At 44.5% G+C, this 18,880-nt stretch overlaps 1 protein-coding gene across 1 annotated transcript in view; it reads left to right on the forward strand.

The window, feature by feature from the left end:
- map3k4 (mitogen-activated protein kinase kinase kinase 4) overlaps positions 1-18,880 on the forward strand; it is a 46,022-nt gene that overhangs the window by 21,679 nt on the left and 5,463 nt on the right. The window contains exons 6-18 of the mRNA XM_056291574.1: positions 6,959-7,116; positions 7,309-7,425; positions 7,524-7,623; positions 7,788-7,871; positions 8,018-8,287; positions 8,393-8,542; positions 9,010-9,171; positions 10,594-10,727; positions 12,347-12,425; positions 13,107-13,185; positions 15,110-15,203; positions 15,624-15,746; positions 18,693-18,793. Coding sequence (XP_056147549.1) covers positions 6,959-7,116; positions 7,309-7,425; positions 7,524-7,623; positions 7,788-7,871; positions 8,018-8,287; positions 8,393-8,542; positions 9,010-9,171; positions 10,594-10,727; positions 12,347-12,425; positions 13,107-13,185; positions 15,110-15,203; positions 15,624-15,746; positions 18,693-18,793 — 1,651 coding nt within the window. The remainder of the gene's footprint in view (positions 1-6,958; positions 7,117-7,308; positions 7,426-7,523; positions 7,624-7,787; positions 7,872-8,017; positions 8,288-8,392; positions 8,543-9,009; positions 9,172-10,593; positions 10,728-12,346; positions 12,426-13,106; positions 13,186-15,109; positions 15,204-15,623; positions 15,747-18,692; positions 18,794-18,880) is intronic.

An 18,880-nucleotide genomic window follows, 5' to 3' on the forward strand; every position in this document is an offset into this window, starting at 1 on the left:
TGAGTATGGGCCCTGACTGAGATTTAAGGCTTTTTTTTATATAACAGCGATGGCCATGATAACATAGGTCGGTTTTACTCTTGTACGTTGTGACACACAGTAAACATTTGTAATTTTTAGAGTCACAAGCAGTAGTTTTGTCTCTTCATATAACCATCCATCCATCCATTGTCCAAGCCGCTTATCCTGCTCTCAGGGTCACGGGGATGCTGGAGCCTATCCCAACAGTCGTTGGGTGGCAGGCGAGAAAACACCCTGGAAAGGCCACAGGGCCCACACACACATACACACACATACACACCATGGAAATTCAAAATCCAATGATACAGCGTTATTAAAATCTTCTACCTGATGCAGGGACAGACTTTGTGCAGAAAGGGGCTTTTAAAGTCAGTTTGGGCTCGGTATTTTTGAATGACCTATCTTTTGTGAGAATTTGCTCTTCATACTTATGCAAGAAAGTCCTTGGACTATTAGTTGAATCAGTATTTTTCTAGATATAACATACATGCAGTGGTCACACATTGAGGCATATTAGACCAATACTTGACACAACCTGTTGCAGTAAATAAATATCCAGTTAAGTTAGAAATCAGTGTATTCTGCATCAGTGTATTCATTTGTGGCACGTTTGGCAAATAAAGTCTATACATGTTAAAATTTACCCCTGGAATGTTGAAGATGAGGACAAGGCATAGATAATTCTGCTTCACAGGAGATGTTACGGGTGCTTTTCTGCAGAAGGAACATTTTACAAACTAGTGTGACAGCTGAGCCTGGTACATAGTTTACAGAATGATTAAATTCACAGTTGTCTGCCTGTTTGTTGGAAAAAAGCTGGCGGTGTGAGATGAATTGAATGCATCACCTGGACATAGCCAGAGGTGTTTGCAGTGAGTTAAGTTCAATCATAGATAAGGTTTTAGGAATCCGGCTTGTTCCAGTGCAGTCTCTAGACGGTGGTGGTAAAGACGGATGAGTAACATCTCTGAAAGTCATTAAGACACACAGAGCCAAGGGAAGAAGTCCAGCTTTATCTACTGACAGTATTTTCATTTAAATATGAAATGCTATATCAATCAGTTAAATGCTACTCAACAGCAAGGCCTTCCCTAAATGTTGGTCCTGTTGAAGGACTGGTATATTTTGAGTGTTCTCTTCGTCTGTACACCGTGTTCTCATCTCTGCCTCATTATCTCATTGTCTAACCACTATTTTAGTTGCAGCATACCCACTTCCTTCACATTCGGGGCCCCAGTTAAAAAGATAGATATCCAGACTTGCACGCAAATTCAGCCACATCAGAAATGGAGAGGTGTCACAATAAGTCTCGTCTATATTGGAGACGAAATGCCATCTTATCCACACCTAATTACCCTCTTCTCCCGACCACACGGTGATCCAGCGGTTAGCACTGTTGCCTCACAGCAGGAAGGTCCTGGGTTCGAACCTCAGCCCGTTCCAGGCCCTTTCTGTGTGGAGTTTGCATGTTCTCCCCATGTCTGCGTGGGTTTCCTCCCACCATCAAAAAGACACGCATCCATTATCCGAACCGCTTATCCTGCTGTCAGGGTCGCGGGGATGCTGGAGTGTATCCCAGCAGTCATTGGGCGGCAGGCGGGGAGACACCCTGGAAAGACGTGCATGTTACGGTTAATACTCCTGCCGGTGTGCCTGACCAAGGAAATGGAAAGAAGAACCGGAATTGGTCCCAGGGTGCTACACGGTGGCTGCCCACTGTTCCCAGTGTGTATGTTGGGGTGGGTTAAATGCAGAGGATGAATTTCCCAATGAAATTAATAAAGTACATCTTAGCCCCCCCACTGAGCCATTAGTGATCATGTATTTTTTAATTTTTTAATGTCGCACCTCTCCCTTCCCCATTGGACGTTGTGCACGTGATGTGCATGACGAGGCAGTAAATGGTATGTTCTTTCCCATGTAGCTTTACTGACAGCTGATGATGGCTTATGGCATGAAACAGGCTTGTACTGTCTCATAAAGAATTTACTTGACTCACTGGATTAAAGTACATCTTAATTTATCTTACTTTAGTGTGATATGAATAATTGGTATCAATTAGTACTTATGCTCAACGCTCAGTTGTTTTTTGCAAAAAAAATTTTTTTTGGTGGGGATTTTTTTGCCTCCTTTTTTCTCCCCAATTGTATCCAGCCAATTACCCGACTCTTCCGAGCCGTCCCAGTCTCTGCTCCACCCCCTCTGCTGATCCGGGGAGGGCTGCAGACTACCACATGTCTCCTCCGATACATGTGGAGTCACCAGCCACTTCTTTTCACCTGACAGTGAGGAGTTTCACCAGGGGGGCGTAGTGCGTGGGAGGATCATGCTATTCCCACCAGTTCCCCCTCCCCCCTGAACAGGCGCCCCGACTGACCAGAGGAGGCGCTGATTCAGCGATCAGGACACATGCCCACATCTGGCTTCCCACCCGCAGACACGGCCAATGTAGGACGCCCGACTAAGCCGGAGGTAACTTGGTAGGCAATGGAATAGACCGCTATGCGACCCGGACGGCCAGCTCTACTTTTTTTTTTTTTGAAAGAACTATCATCTGCTGTTGGAAGCCAGCTTTGTCCTAACAGGTGCAGGTTTGTTGTAACCAAAAAAAATCTACCAAACTATTTTTCTGGTAGTAATTGGCAACTATCATGAACCTTCCTCTTGACCAACTCGTCTTCATGAGATGCCCATGCACGGCTGTGTGTGATCAGGTTATGTCTTCTTGTGACTCTCAGTTGGACAGATCAAAACACGAGACCTGTTCATTAGATGTGCTTGCTGCCTTTTCATTAACTCAGGCAGGTTACGGGTTATTTCAGTCCTCCAGGCCTATCTGTCATCTCTCGCTCATTTAGCCACTGGTAATTTCCCTCCCGTTTCAAGTATGTTGTATAAGCCCGCTTAATTTAAAGAAAAAAGAGGGGGAATAATACCTCTCCCTCCACATTGACAATACTGCTAGTTACAGGTCTATTTGGGAGAAAAAAAAACTTCAATCAATACATTTTCTTTTGAGTAAAACCCATTTTTGATTCACTCTGTTGTACATAGAAGGCACCTGTTAACACTAGAATGACCAAAACGGTTGGATTTTCAAAGTTTAATTACTGTGGGAAAAAAAAGATACAGACCTATCGCTCCATGAATGCTCCTAAAATTGCATATATTTGCATTAAAACGAGTTTTACATCAATTGTACAAAAAAAAGTTATAAGATCTACCTAAAACCACTATGAGCCGTCAAAAAGACGGCTCGTAATTTGCACGTGATTGTGTGCGTCACGTCACTATTTATGACGTGTGTTGGTCGCATCATTTCCTTCGTGAAGTTCATTGCTCTGTCCTAGAAACACACTAGTGTCCTCCAGTGCAGAGAAATAGTCTAAACTGATTTTTGATTATCGCCAACATGTCTGGTTACAGACGCCATTACAGACGCACCATGACTACCACCGAGGTGCTGCAGTGTTTACAGGCGTCGGAAGCGACCATTTTAAATTGTTTGAAAAATATTATTAAAGTTGTTAAAATGTCAATTTTGGTGTCAGTTAGTTTCTTAACAGACATACTAACATATGCAATGCATTAATATCTCAATTGGGTATTTATCTTGACAGAATATAGAGTTTAAAACCGGCTGTCATTTTGACCGCCCATGGTCATTTTAGGTAGGAGTGAAATCCCAGTCGTTCTAGTGTTAAAGTGCTAATAACTAATCATATCTGCAATGTTATTATTAGATGTAATATTTTCTTTAATTTTTTTGTACTTTTTGGCAAAGCATTTGACAAAAACAGGGCTTGTGGTGACAGGCTCTGTACCTCCACCATCTCTCGGGTTGAACAATTTCAGTTAAAAAACATTTTTTCAGGAATATATACAAGAAATTACTATATACAGGTAAAACAGGAAGACAATAGTGCATTGGTGCAGAGTGCAAAGGTGCTGGAATAAATATGTCAACAGGTTACTTATATACGCATGTATACATACAATATACAGTATATACAGCATGCTTTGATTTATTATGACAAGTGTTAAGTGTTCATCAGAGTGACAGCCTGTGGAAAGAAACTGTTCTTGCGTCTGGTTGGTTTGGGGGTACAGTGCTCTGTAGCGCTTACCAGAGGGGAGGAGTTGGAACAGGTTGTGACTAGGGTGTGATGGGTCTGCATTAGGATTGGGCGATATGGACAAAATCAAATATTACAGTATTTTTGGATCAAATACTTCGATATCGATATTGTGGGGATGACTATTAGTGCTTTCACAAAACATTTACAAAACCAGATTTTCGATAAATAATCATCAGTAATGCCTGTAATAACTAAGTGGGTAATGGCAAATAATACAACATCTAGAAGAGTCTGGTAAATTCAGAAAATCAAATCACTTTACTGTAATGCAGCCTTTAAAACCAGGTAAAGACAATACTTATGCTATATTATGATATTCAAATTCACAGATGATATCTAGTCTTATATTACAATATCGATATAATATCGATATATTGCCCAGCCCTAGTCTGCAGTAATGTTGCCTGCCTATTTCCTGACTCTGGAGATGTACAAGTCCTGAGTGAAGGGCAGGTTGGCACCAGTTATTTTCTTTGCAGTCCTAACTGTCCATTGTAGTAGGTTCCTCTCCTGTTTGGTGGCCGATCCAAACCTGGATGTGCAGAGAATAGATGGGATTTTTGCAGAGTAGAACTGAATCAGCAGTTCTTGTGGCAGGTTGAACTTCCTGAGCTGATGGAGAAAGTATATCCTCTACTGGGCCTTTTTGATGATTGCGTCTGTGTTGGACACCCACTTTAGGTCCTGGGAGATTGTGGATCCCAGAAACCTGAAGGTTTCCACAGCAGACAGCAGCAGACAGAGTACTGTCGAGTATGGTGGGGGGAGACAGTGTTGGAGGGCGGCTCCTGAAGTCCACTGTCATTGCCACAGTTTTGAGCATGTTCAGCTCCAGGTTGTTATGACCACATGAGGGCCAGCTGTTCAACCTCCCATCTGTATGCAGAGTCGTCACTGTCCTGGATGAGGCCGATGATCGTTGTTTCATCTGCAAACTTCAGGAGTTTAACAGACGGGTCTCCTGAGATGCAGTCATTTGTGTAGAGGGAGAAGAGCAGAGGGGAGATCACACATCCCTGGGGGGGGGGGGGGATTTTCCCCATCCTCACCAGCTGTCTCCTGTCTGTCAGGAGGTTTTTGATCCACTGACAGGTGGGGGCTGGGGCTTGTAGGGTGAGCCGGGTGAATTTGTAGTGGAGGATGTCTGAGATGATGGTGTTGAATGCTGAGCTGAAGTCCACAAACAGGACCCTTGAGTATGTTCCTGGGGAGTTGAGTTGTTGCAAGCTGTAGTGCAGTCCGATGTTGACTGGATCATTCATTGACCTGTTTGGCCGGTAGGCAAACTGCTGGGGGTCCAGTAGGGGGCCAGTGATGTCCTTCAGGTGGTCCAACACCAGTGTCGCAAAGGATTTCATGACCACAGACGTCAGGGCAATGGGCCTGTAGTCATTTAATCTTGAGATACAGGATTTCTTGGGGACTGGGATGATAGTGAACCTTTTGAAGCAGGAGGGGACTTCACTCAACGCCAATGGTCTGTTGAAGATCAGTGTGAAGATGGGGGCCAGCTGGTCAGCACAGACTTTCAGGAGAGACACCGTCTGGGCCTGGTGCCTTCCTGATCTTCTGTCTCTGTAAGAGCTGACACACATCCTCTTCACAGACCCTGAGTGCAGCTGGGAGGGTCAGTGGTGAGGGCTGGCAGGGGGTGCAGTTGGTTTTGTGATGTTGTCAGAGAGGGTGAGGGGTGTGAGAGTGGCCTTATAAAACCTGCAGTAAAACACATTCAGGTCGTCAGCCAGTTGATGGTTCTCTGCAGTGTGGGGGATGGTCTCCTGTAGTTGGTGTTGTCCTACAGGCTCCTCCACACAGATGCAGGATCGTTAGCTGAAAACCTGTTTTTCAGCTTTTCAGTGTAGCCCGTTTTGGCCACTCTGATCTCCTTTGTCTGTGTGTTTCTGGCTCAATTGTACAGGATCCTATCTCCACTCCTGGAGGCTTCTTCCTTGGCCTGATGGAGCTGCCTGAGTTTAGCTGTGAACCAGGGCTTATTGTTATTGGAAGGTGTGGAAAGTTTTGGTGGGCGCCACACATGTCCTCACAAAAGCTGATGTAAGATATCACAGTGTCAGTAAGTTTGTCCAAGTCTGCAGATGCAACCTCAAAAACACTCCAATCAGTGCAGTCAAAGTAGGCCTGAAGCTCCAGTTTTGACTTGTTGGTCCAGCTCCTCGCAGTTTTAACCACAGGCTTTGCAGATTTTAGTTTCTGCCTGCAGGTTTAGAGAAGATGAATCAGACAGTGATCAGAGAGTCCCAAAGCTGCACGGGGGACAGAGCGATAGGCGTCCTTTAATATTGTGTAGCAATGATCCTGAGTGTTTTTATCCCTGGTGGGACACTTAACATGCGGTCTGTATCTTGGTAGTGTGTGGCTGTGGTTTGCTCTGATAAAATCCCCAAGGATCACGAGAAGGGAGTCCGGTTGTTTGTGCTCCATGTTTATTATCTGGTCGGCCAGGTGTTGTAATGCCTCACTAACACAAGCCTGGGGTGGAATATAGACACCAGCCAGAATAAAGGTACATCTGCCAAATACATCTGCCAAAAGTTGCCGCTTTCCAAATCACACTTTTACGTATTGTTAAGCCTGTCATAATGTTTTATGCTCTTGATCTTATTCCTTTCTTGCATTATTTGTTCTTGAGTCATTTTTAGTATTCATGAGTTTTATAAAGCAGTTTGTAATGGCTGTTTTTAAAAAAGTTAGGGACTTGGTTCTTTAACATAAGCAGTTAAATGAGAAATGTTCTGTGGTTATCTACTGTAGTTCATCACGTCTTCATGTGTCTGTAGGTCTATTTTGACTACATGCATAGTTGGATCCAGATGCTGCAGCAGTTGCCCCAGGCCTCACACAGCTTAAAGAACCTTCTAGAGGAAGAATGGCACTTCACCAAGGTCATCACCCCTTATATCCGTGGAGGGGAGGCCCAGTCTGGTAAACTCTTCTGGTCAGTTGCCCTACACCCCATTTGTCTTTTATTTCTGTTTTAAATTCATTTGTAGCATTTCATCATATACTCATGTTAACCAACTGCATGCCTTTTTCATATTGGCGGTTGTTTTTTTTCCCCTCCTTGGTGTAAGTTTACATTTTAATGGTAATTTGTATGAAGCTCACGACACTCTTCTGCTCTTTGCAGTGATATTGCTGGGATGCTGCTCAAATCCACAGGGGACTTTCTCGATGCTGGCCTACAGAAGAGTGGAAATGAATTCTGGGAAAGTGCAGATGACAGCACAGCATCAGATGAGATCAGGTAAAGGGACATGACTAGATTATATTATTCAGATCAATACTTTAGTGATCTGCTCTGGTCAATGGGTTTTTACTTCAAACCCCTTTTTGTTGTCTTAGGCGTTCGGTCATTGAAACTAGCCGGTCACTTAAGGAGCTGTTCCACGAGGCAAGAGAGAGAGCTTCCAAAGCTTTGGGCTTTGCCAAAATGCTTCGTAAGGTGAGAGGCTGCCACAGTTCTTTGTTTTCTTTCTCCGTTTCAGTCTCCTGACAGTGCGAGGCCACGACGTGCTTTGCTTACGCAGGTTTTCCGTGACCTGTTTTTCTGGCCGAAGATCTGGGACTGTGTGTTCTGACATACTTTGTTTGCTTGCTCTTCTGCAGGACCTGGAAATTGCTGCAGAATTCAGTATTACCAGTGGGGTGCCTTTTCTCCTGAATGCACTCAAGGAGAGAAATTATGTCAAGGTGTCTATTAAATTTCCCCTTTCTACTTGGCAGTACTTTATAATCAGTTGTTCGTGTTTCTTTCTCCTCTGTTATTACCACAGTCATTCCCCCTTTTGAGTTTGAGCAACTTTCCAACCTTGCCATTTGTCCTCATATATGTCCAGGTTCAGATTCTGGGCCTAGAGGAACTGGAGGTTTTTGTTCCTTGTGGCTTGATGCACCAGCGACCCCTCATCCTGCAGCTCCTGAATGCTGCTGCTGGAAAAGACTGCTCCAAGGAGCCAGATGAGATGCCTGAGGATGAGGCCTACTTGCTTATAGGGAAACATGGACCCGGCGACACTCCTACCACTTCTGACTGGGTTGAGTGGGATGGAGAGTTGCTCAAACTGGTTCCCCAGATGGAGACTGTGGACACACTAAGAGCCATGAAGGTGCGTGGCATTTCTTTCTTTTTTTTCCCCCCTCAGGATTATACAAACTAAAATTGGCTGTGCACCTGAGTTGCTGAAGCACCTTTTGGTTTAATCATATTTCAGGTTGAGAACATGCTCTTGATTGTGATGCAGTCCGCTCACCTCGTGACCCAGCGTAAGGCCTTCCAGCAGTCCATGGAGGACGTTCTCACTCTGAGCCGGGAGCAGACCTCCAGTCAACCTCTTATTGCTGGTGCTCTGGAGCAGCTCAAGGTATTCATGTACATACATGCTATGATGCCTAACCATTTCTTAAGTTCAAGTCCTCACAGCTACAAGTTTATGTGTGTCCTACTTCCATACATTATGTACTGTCAGTGCTATCAAACACCGTTACTCATCGTTAAGCTTGAGAAATAAGACAAGGTATAATAAAGCACTTTCAGGCCAAGTTTCAAAAATATTTCTTGGATGTGAATATGCAAACGTTCACATTTTCAGCAGTCAGGAGTCCCAATAGCCACTTGTTATTTTCCGTCATCGCCCTCCTCATGTTGTCCCAAAGAAGGTACCGGTTTTGCAGTTTTGTATGTTAATACCGATGTTTCCGTTGACGTTGAGGCCTGGTTGAGGTTGAATTTCAACATCTTATCTCAATAGTTTTTTAACAAAGAAAAGCAAATCTCTTTCCCATACACGACTGACACTCACTGTCTGCTACCATTTTTGTCTTTGCACAGAATGAGGCACTGCAACTATGCATCAAGATCAACACCGCCATCGACCGGGTGGAGTACATGTTCACATCGGAGTTTGAGGCAGAGGTGGAGGAGTCCGAGTCAGTCACTTTGCAGCAGTACTACAGAGAGGCCATGATACAGGGCTACAATTTTGCATTTGAGGTCAGAGCATATTGGGCTTAAAATGGGTCGGTGGCATAAACCTCTTCAACATTACTTCTGTGTACAACTGATGGAATACATCAGAAATGGAGCTAAAAAAACTGGCAAGATCAAAAAGGGTTCTGTTGTTGTGCAAATGTGCACTACTCTTAAACTGTCATGAAGTCAACTCACATGTTTTGTAATAGTCCTACAATTTATCTATAACCACATAGTTTAATTTGGCATCAGAAAATGTGAACTTGTGAAAACTATTTAACACTATACAACATGTGACTCCATTTGTCACATTGAAATGTATATATCTGTCACATGCGCATGGATAAAGCTAGAATTTTTTGTTTTATTTTTAGATAGCACCGATGGACACTTAAAATGAGCACTGATATGTATAATTGGGTTCTGCTGAAATTTTGACTAAAAGGAGTGCACATAAATAGGTGTGTGTAAATGTTGTAATTTCTAGTGTTGATTCTTACATATCTCCAGAAGACCTTGGATCAAGCTCACCAAATAATTTTGAGTCGGCTAATGTTGAAAACAGCTGAAAGGAATTAAAACAATGTTATTTTCATGGACTTCAAGGTCCTGAAAGACCACCTATATCTCACCCTACAACATTTCGGCCCTAGTATTTCCCACCGCTGTCCCAGCTCAGTTAGTCACTGCTTGTCTCTGAGCAGCTCCTTGCTGAACAGCACCACAGTGGTCTAACAGTCCAGATTTGCTCCCTAAATCTCCCAGCATACATCAGCCTTGTCATGAAAGGGCTTATATGATACGCTTTGAAGCTTTTGATATGCAAATATGATTTTTGAATATGGATATTGATTGTGCGCTAACCACTGACACGATGGCGCAGTGGTTAGCGCGGTCGCCTCACAGTAAGAAGGTCCTGGGTTCAAGCCCTGGGATAGTTCAACCTTGGGAGTCGTCCCGGGTCGTCCTCTGTGTGGAGTTTGCATGTTCTCCCCATGTCTGTGTGGGTTTCCTCCAGGTGCTCCGGTTTCCTCCCACAGTCCAAAGACGTGTAGGTCAGGTGAATTGGCTGTACTAAATTGCCCCTAGGTGTGTGTGTGTGTGTGTGTGTGTGTGTGTGTGTGTGTGTGTGTGTGTGTGTGCTCTGTGATGTACTGGCGGCCTGTCCAGGGTGTCTCCCCACCTGCTGCCCGGTGACTGTTTGGATAGGCTTCAGCATCCCGCGACCCTGAGAGCAGGATAAGCGGTGTTGTGTGGTAGACAGTTATAAGAGGCTGACATTATAGAAGTAATTATAAAGTCACCATATAGAATTAAGGAACTAATTAAACTTCTCCACAATGCTTTCAGATGTCATATTGGCATACCAGGGAGTTGAGGAGATAGTAGTAAACAGACCGCTGCTTCCCTATAAATCTGCTTTTGTTGTCGAATTCTTCACAGTACCACAAGGAGGTTGTGCGCCTAATGTCAGGAGAGTTCAGGCAAAGAATCGGAGAGCGCTACATCGCCTTTGCCCGCAAATGGATGACATATGTCCTGACCAAGTGTGAAAGTGGCAGGGGCACCAAGCCTAGGTGAGATGATGCTTGCTGATCTTAGAGGACATTGTATTGACTTTTTTTTTCCTAACTTGTCATGATTGCTTCACTGTCTTTTCATCAATCTTTGCAGAAGTTTTCTGCAAATAATGTCTCAGGTATTGATGGAGAAGTTGGAGAGTTGTTAATATTAATGTGTATTTGAACCTTGAATGTTAATCTTAAAACTTAAAATGTGAAGTCGTGGGTCTTTCAAGAATCACTGCATTTTGTTTTCTTCTGTAGAAACTGTTTCCTGTATAGGACATTTAAGTTAGTGTCTAGCGGATACTCTCCTCTGCCTCTGACACATGTGCAAATGCCAGTCACTAGAAACCTTTATTCTACTCATTTGTTCTGTTGATATACTGCAGTCTGTTGTACCCAGAGAGTTTTAAGTCATAAAACCAGATTATTTCTGTTATGCGTCTCAGCTGTATGACCCGTCATGGCAGCCATGTCCTTAATGACAAGCTCTTGATCTTATTATTAGCAATAGAAACCTGCAGAACTATCGGTTTGGAGACGGACTAATTTCAGAATGGTATCAAAAGGCGGATTGGTGCAGCATTAGCAGTAATGCTGACGTTCTACCGGACCGTTGTGGTGAAGAGGGAGCTGGGCCGGAAGGCAAAGCTTTCAATTTACTAGTCAGTCTTCGTTCCAACCTGCACCTATGGTCATGAGCTTTGGGTAGTGACCAAAAGGGTGAGATCGCGGATACAAGCGGCTGAAATGAGTTTCCTCCGTAGGGTGTCTGGGCTCAGCCTTAGAGATAGGGTGAGGAGCTCGGACATCCGGAGGGAGCTCGGAGTAGAGCCGCTGCTCCTTCGCGTCGAACGGAGCCAGTTGAGGTGGTTTGGACATCTGATTAGGATGCCCCCTGGATGCCTTCCTTTGGAGGTTTACTGGGCAAGGCTAACTGGGAGGAGACCCTGGGGTAGACCCAGAACTCGCTGGAGGGACTACATGTCCAATCTGGCCTGGGAACGCCTTGAGATCCCCCAGGAGGAGCTGGAGGGCGTTGCTTAGGGAGAGGGACATCTGGAGTGCCCTACTTAGCTTGCTGCCACCATGACCCGACCCCGGAGAAGCAGCTGAAGATGAATCAATCAATCAATCAATCAATCAATCAATCAATCAATCAATCAAAAGGTGTCAAAAATGAGTACACGGGGTGACTTTTCAATTTAGTATTTTCAAAAGTTAAAAGTTACTCCATTCTTCTCATTATGACCAAGAAACAAGTCATTTTACTTATCCAGAAGTAGAGAATACGTACAGCTGCTTGGAAGAGGATATTTAGTCCTCTCATAGTGAATATCCAGTGGAGGACTTGGGTTTTGCAATGACCAAACCAATGCTGTACTTCTCAGATGTGAGATAATTCAAAGCATAAATGAGGATTGAAACCAGACTTTTACAGCCTTACATAATGGTGTAAAATTTGATTACATAAAGGTGATGACACGTAAAATTATTTGCCAACAACTGCCTTTTGAGTATTTTTATTAGCTTGCTTAACTGATCTTTAGTTTGCAGGAGTTTAAATGTTGGAGCTGCAGAAAACATGTTGAACACGTTGATAGGCTGTCATCTCCCTCTCCGTTCTGCAGGTGGGCGACTCAGGGTTTTGATTTCCTTCAAGCCATCGAGCCTGGCTTCATATCAGCGTTACCTGAGGATGACTTCTTGGTAAAATAATCTTTCTCCTACACGTTTTTCCTCCCCAATTCTCCTCCAGGATTATCTAAAATAGGACAATACAAGTCCTGTTAAGAACAACACGATTAAATCCAGTGAGTCAAGTAAATTCTTTGTGAGGCAGTACAAGCCTGTTTCATGCCATAAGCCATCATCAGCTGTTAAATAACGTAAATAAATAGCTGTCGAATAACATGGTTATGCGTCTGGGTAGCGTAGCGGTCTATTCCGTTGCCTACCGACACTGGGATCGCCGGTTTGAATCCCCGTGTTACCTCCGGCTTGGTCAGGCGTCTCTACGGGCACAATTTTGTCTATGGGTGGGAAGCCGGATGTGGTATGTGTCCTGGTCGCTGCACTAGCACCGCCTCTAGTTGGTCGGGGCGTCTGTTCAGGTGGGAGAGGAACTGGGGGGGAATAGCGTGATCCTCCCATGCGCTGTGTCCCCCTTGCGAAACTCCTCGCTGTCAGGTGACAGGGGAGACATGTGGTAGTCTGCAGCCCTCCCCGGATCGGCAGAGGGGGTGGAGCAGCGACCGGGACAGCTTGGGAGAGTGGGGTGATTCGCCAAGTACGATTGGGGAGAAAAATCCCCCCCAAAAAAAGAAAAGAATAAGATGATTATAACTGGTATCTATTAAATGTGGATTTGTTTTTGGGTTTCCTTCGCAGAATTTGCAAGCTCTGATGAATGAGTGTATCGGACATGTGATTGGCAAGCCCCACAGCCCAGTCACTGGACTATACATTGGTAAGACGCTCTTTGGTGATGAGAATTTTGATGCAAATGTAAAGTCAGAGATTAAGCTCAGCATGTAGTACATATAGTGGTCTCTTAACACTAGAACGACCAAGGCTGTCATTTTGATGGTTTTGGATTTTCAAAGTTTAATGACTTTGTGGGGGGAAAAAAGATACAGACCTGCTGCTCCCTGAGTGCCCCTAAAAGTACATATATTTGCATTAAAATGAGTTTTAGATCAATTGCACAAAAAAAGTTATGATAAGATCTACCTAAAACGACTATGAGCCTTCAAAAAGACAGCACATAATTTGTGCGTCATTGTGTGTGTCATGTCACTATTTGTGACACGTGTTGTTGCATCATTTCCTTCATGGAGTTCATTGCTCTGTCCTAGAAACACACTAGCGTCCTCCAGTACAGAGAAATAGTCTGAATTGGATTTCTGATTATTTCCAACATGTCTGGTTACAGACGCCGTTAGACGCACCATGACTACCACCGAGGCATTGCAGTATTTACAGCGTTGGACAGCGGCCATTTTAAATTGTTTGAAAAACAGTATTAAAGTTGTTAAAATGTTAATTTTGGTGTCAGTTAGTTTCTTAACAGACATACTAACATATGTAATGCATTAATATTTCAACTGGGTATTTATGTATAGAGTTTAAAACCCGGCTGTCATTTTGACCACCCGTGGTGGTTTTAGGTAGGAGTGACAGCCGGTCGTTCTGGTGTTGGGAACAGTGAGTCACGCCGCCCTGGTCGTCTGTGTTAAGCAGGCAAACCAGCATTGACAGATTCACCGTCTGTTAAGTGGTGCTCTAAAGGTTGTTGAAGTGGGCTTGTGACTTTCAATCACCAAACTGTAAGGGGGGAAAACTCCTACCATGGAGGCTCCTGTCAGCAAGGCACTAAAGCCACAGCTGGTTATCTGAGGCCGGTGAGTGACCAGCAGCAGAAGACTGGTTGCACAGGACACATCAGCCGGGAATGTGTGAGGCAGGGCGTTGCTGCAGTAGAGCGTGTTTGCCTGGCACGCCTTCCCCCGGATAAAGAAAAATTGAATATTAGATCCAGCAAAAATGAGTTGCCAGCTGTGGCTTAATATTTTTCGACCAGTGCCAGTGTCCAAGATGTGGAAAATCCTCTGTGTTTCACACCTTCGTCGTCAGGAATTATGAGGAATGGAGCAGCTAACAAACGACACTTGGCTAAAAACACAAAAAGGCAAGAAAACATTTTTGAAATAGAAAAGAGCAACGTCTGAGCAGAGTGGTGAGATTTGTGCTAGTTTACAGTCATGGCCATAAAATGGATAAACAGGAATGATGAGGGAACAGAACGGCATTCCAGAATGCATGACTTGATCTTTGTCTCAGATGGGTTAGAGTAGAAGACACCCATGCCGGCTCCCACATAGTTCCCTGATGAACAGCACAGAGAGTTGTTGTATTGTCAGTGGCGGTGGCGCTGGAATGGACATTTTAATGGAACATCCTTCCTAAAACACAATTCATAACCGTTCAATGCTTGGCGGCCCAGACAAGACACCAGTGTGTCTTGTAATTCTAGTTCAGCTGCATGGACAGACAGCTATTGCAAGAACAGCTCTGTCGAGCCTGTGAGCAATAGAGGAAATTTTATTGGGCCTCATATTCTTTAATAATTGAGTTTTTAGCACCAACACTGAAACAACTGTTATAGCGACCAGGACACATACCCAAATCTGGCATCCGACCCGCAGGCACGGCCAATTGTGTCTGTAGGGACGCCCGACCAAGCCGGAGGTAACACGGCGATTCGAACTGGCGATCCCCATGTTGATAGGCAACGGAACAGACCGCTACGCTACCCGGACGCACGTTTTTGTGTGTGATGTTTTTAGCCAATGTTCCAACTATTGAGTGCATTTATTTCTTTTGTTTTTCAGCACCCAGGAATAGTCCTCGACCTGTGAAGGTCCCCCGCTGCCATAGTGACCCTCCAAACCCCAATCTGTTCATCCCCAGTGCTGAAGGGTTCAGGTACATGTGCTGGACCTGAAGAATAAAATGTTAACTTTTTACAGTAATGTAAAAATGAAATGTGTGTGTCTGCATCTTTATGCATATTCTTTCCTGCATGGCTGATGTTGCTTCTGCTTTTAATTGATGGGTTCTGATGGGAAAAGTAATGTGTTTCTGCCTGTGTGTAATTTCTCTGATTATGGGTGTTTCTCTGTGTGTGTGTGTGTGTGTGTGTGTGTGTCTGTGAGTGTGTGTCTGTGTGAGAGAGAGAGAGAGAGAGAGAATGCACATGAACACAATGCTTTTTTGTGTGTGTGCATGAGAGAGTGTGGTTGTGTTTGTTCATCAGCTTACCACTGAGTCACTCATACAAACACACACATCCCACAGAAGCCCTCTCCCCAGAGCAGAGCTCCTCAGTTTGTTTTTTCACCACAGCTCTCGAAGTCTCCCCTGCGACCTTCGGAACCAGCTGTTCCCCAATGGCCCCCGCCCCATTCCCCAGGGCCCGGGGGAACACGGCCACACCAAAGCACCCGGCAGCGCCCCCAATGATGTCAGGTAGCCTTGCCCCCCAAGTCACCTGCTCGAATCGGTTGTCAAAACAGAGTCGCAGCTCCAGAGACCTAAAGCCACCACTCAAATGCCCCTAATTTCCCCCCCGAATGTTCTAGACTTGAAAGGAGAATAATGGACTCATGTAAACACATGCTTTTGCCCTAGACCACTTAAATCTTTATTGCTGAAGTTGGGTAACTCTTCCATTGACACATTTGAAATTAGTTTGGCCCCAGCCGTGATTTCCTGCAAGTTCCTCACATTATGCATGATGGATTGCAAAAGGTGGAAGTTGTGCTCAGTTTTTCAGTGAGGGCACACAGGATCAGGACTGATGGAGATGCTTCTGACCCGGAAAACATGTTCCTTATATATAGGGTTGGGTATCGTTTGGATTTTAACGATTCTAATTCCGATTCTGCTTGTTTTGTTCCAGTTCTTAACGATTCTCGATTCCGGTTCTTTGAGAGGCGGGCTCAAAACAGGTCACGTGCTTCTTTCACAGAAGAAAAAATTATTTAAAAAAAAACTTTATATAAGCCATTCTGTTTTAAGAACGGATCATTCATGTGAATGTCTCATTCTTAAGTTTACATTTAGAACAACTGCCTTAATACATGAAGATGAAGAAGTAAAGACACAGTCACACTCTGGTCCGGACAACCAGGTGTTAAACTCCTTAAATTAGAAACAGTTCTTGTTTAGAAAAATTAGCATATCTGCCTTCGCAGGCTGTGTACGCGAGCGTTCAGCACAGAAGAAACACATTCCAGTGTTTGCATACAGTTTACAGCAGTTCGCTCGTGTATAAGTTGTTTGCTGTCTCGCTATTGCGAAGAAGACAAACGTCATTAATTTTCACCCACCCAACTGCGACGAGGTGCTGCTTGCTGCGGGCTCCGGGTTGGCTGAAGAGGACCCCGAGGCAGGAGATGGAGCCCGGTGCAACGTGTCAGACCCGGTACACTGGTTCATTTGTACACCGCGTAGGCGAAGGTGTTTGGTCATAGTTGTTGTGCGTCCTCCCTTGCACGACATAATGTTGCCACAGGCGCTGCACTGTGCCAACCCTTCGACCATCACTTGCTCTGGTCCATGATGGCGCACGTTGGCTGTTGCGTCGGCCAATAGACAGTGCGGAACCTCGAAGTGCACTGACTTGAAACAAACGATGCGCACTGAAACATTTAGCTAGCTAGCTTACAACTGACCTCAACATTGCCAGACCGTACTGTAACGATAGCTAACGTTAACGCTTGCTAACAATGGAAATTCAAAAAGAGTTTAAACCCTAGCCCTAACCAACAACCAATTACGTTTACTTCCGTGCCTACACCCCGTTGGATCTAGCATCAACCATTTAACTTGCGGAGGCGGAAACTACGGAAACTGCATGCCGCCACCACGGAAACCGAACATGAGTGAAATTTATTTAGGAACCGATAGGCAGAATCGAAATTTGAACTTATTAACGATTCCATTGGGATCGCCATTTTGGAACCAGTTCTCAATGCCCAACCCTACTTATTTATGTATTCGCTGCTACCTACGTTGTCAGAACTGTTTTGCTTTGTGTGACAGTGGTCTGCCATAGCAGATATCTCATTTGGGTATCTGTTTCGACAATGATAGTGCGAGTCAACAAAAAGTCAGTCTGCCATTTTGCGTAACTAGAGCATGTGACTATCGGCCCCGCATCGTAGTGTATTGTGGAGCTGTCTGTGCCCCTGAGCAAGGCAGTGGGAAAAGAAGTGGAGTTGGTCCCCGGGCGCAGCATGAAGGCGGCAGCCCGCTTCTCCTAGCTACACAGATCACATCTAGGATGGCTTAATCTGCACTAACTGCATTTGCCCAAGGGGATTAATAAATTAAATTAAGATTTTGGCTTTCTGTTGGTGTCTTTGAGAAACACGTCTTTGTTCACAAGCTCAGGGCAGGCTGACCCAGTCAATACGGGTCATGCTGCTAAAGGGAGACGTTAAATACGGGGTGCATCCTGTATTCAGATAATATATGTAGCTTTTACAGTAAACGTATTGAATCACTGGAGGATTAACTATGGAAAAATATTGAAAAATTATAACACTGCGTGATACACAAATGAAGGTGACGCGCATGGCATTTATTCAGGATACAGACAGTTTTCTGAATTCCTATATCGAAGCAATGGCACTTTTCAGCGAACTATTCAGGCAAGGATCAAGGTTTAATCTGAGCAGACCGGTAGGCTACATAAAACACACAGAATGCCAGAAATGCAGAAAATGGCTACCGGTACAAGAGCATCCTTACTAGTCAAGGTCGGAGACTGAGACTGTTGTGCTTGGTGTGAACGATGGGAAAACACACGCTACCTCCTTGCAAATCTAGTGCCATTAACAAATTAGTTTTGCTTCTATGCTAATAAATCGCTGCTATTAGATTTTGGCTTAATGTGGCTGTGTTTCTAAACCACGCACTCTGCAGATGAAACTTCCTGTGTTTGCATTGTATAACGATGGCTATCACAGCGCATGCTGAAATGCTAATGTTCTCGATGGGCAGACTGCTGGGAATAGCTCTTTCTGTTGTGTTGAATAGCAAATGTCACGGTACAATCTAATCATACCTTTCTTGATTTTAAGTGTTCTAGAGTATGTCAGTTATAGATTTAAGCCTCAGTTGTACATCTGTTGCTGGAAGCTTTTCTAGTCCCCTGTGTAACTCAGAATTTACGTCTTGGTTGTTTTAAGCTGCACAAGTGATCAAATCTGTAACCAAGCGACCTTAAAGTTCAAAAACCATTGAAAACTCATATTTAAGGGGACACAGTCAGTTGTGCTAAAAGCTTGGTTGATCTATTGAACTTGGAATCGGAGATTATTGTGCTGATCCTGAATCCCCCTTGTAATAGATATCAGACATACTCTGTGTTCATCAACATAATGCCACATGTAACTCTCCGTTAAGGGGGTCCAGTTTCCATGAGAATGACCGTCTGTCGTCAGTTGCAGCAGAGCTGCAGTTCAAATCTCTGAGCCGCCACTCCAGCCCCACAGAAGATAGAGAAGGTTGGTGTCCTCTTCAACATGGCCTGCTTGGCTGCTCTCGCCAGGTCTGCAATGTGCACATTCAAATGATGGGCTGGTTTCTTTTTC

Source organism: Lampris incognitus, chromosome 13 (assembly GCF_029633865.1).
Source record: "Lampris incognitus isolate fLamInc1 chromosome 13, fLamInc1.hap2, whole genome shotgun sequence".
Classification (NCBI taxonomy): domain Eukaryota; kingdom Metazoa; phylum Chordata; class Actinopteri; order Lampriformes; family Lampridae; genus Lampris; species Lampris incognitus.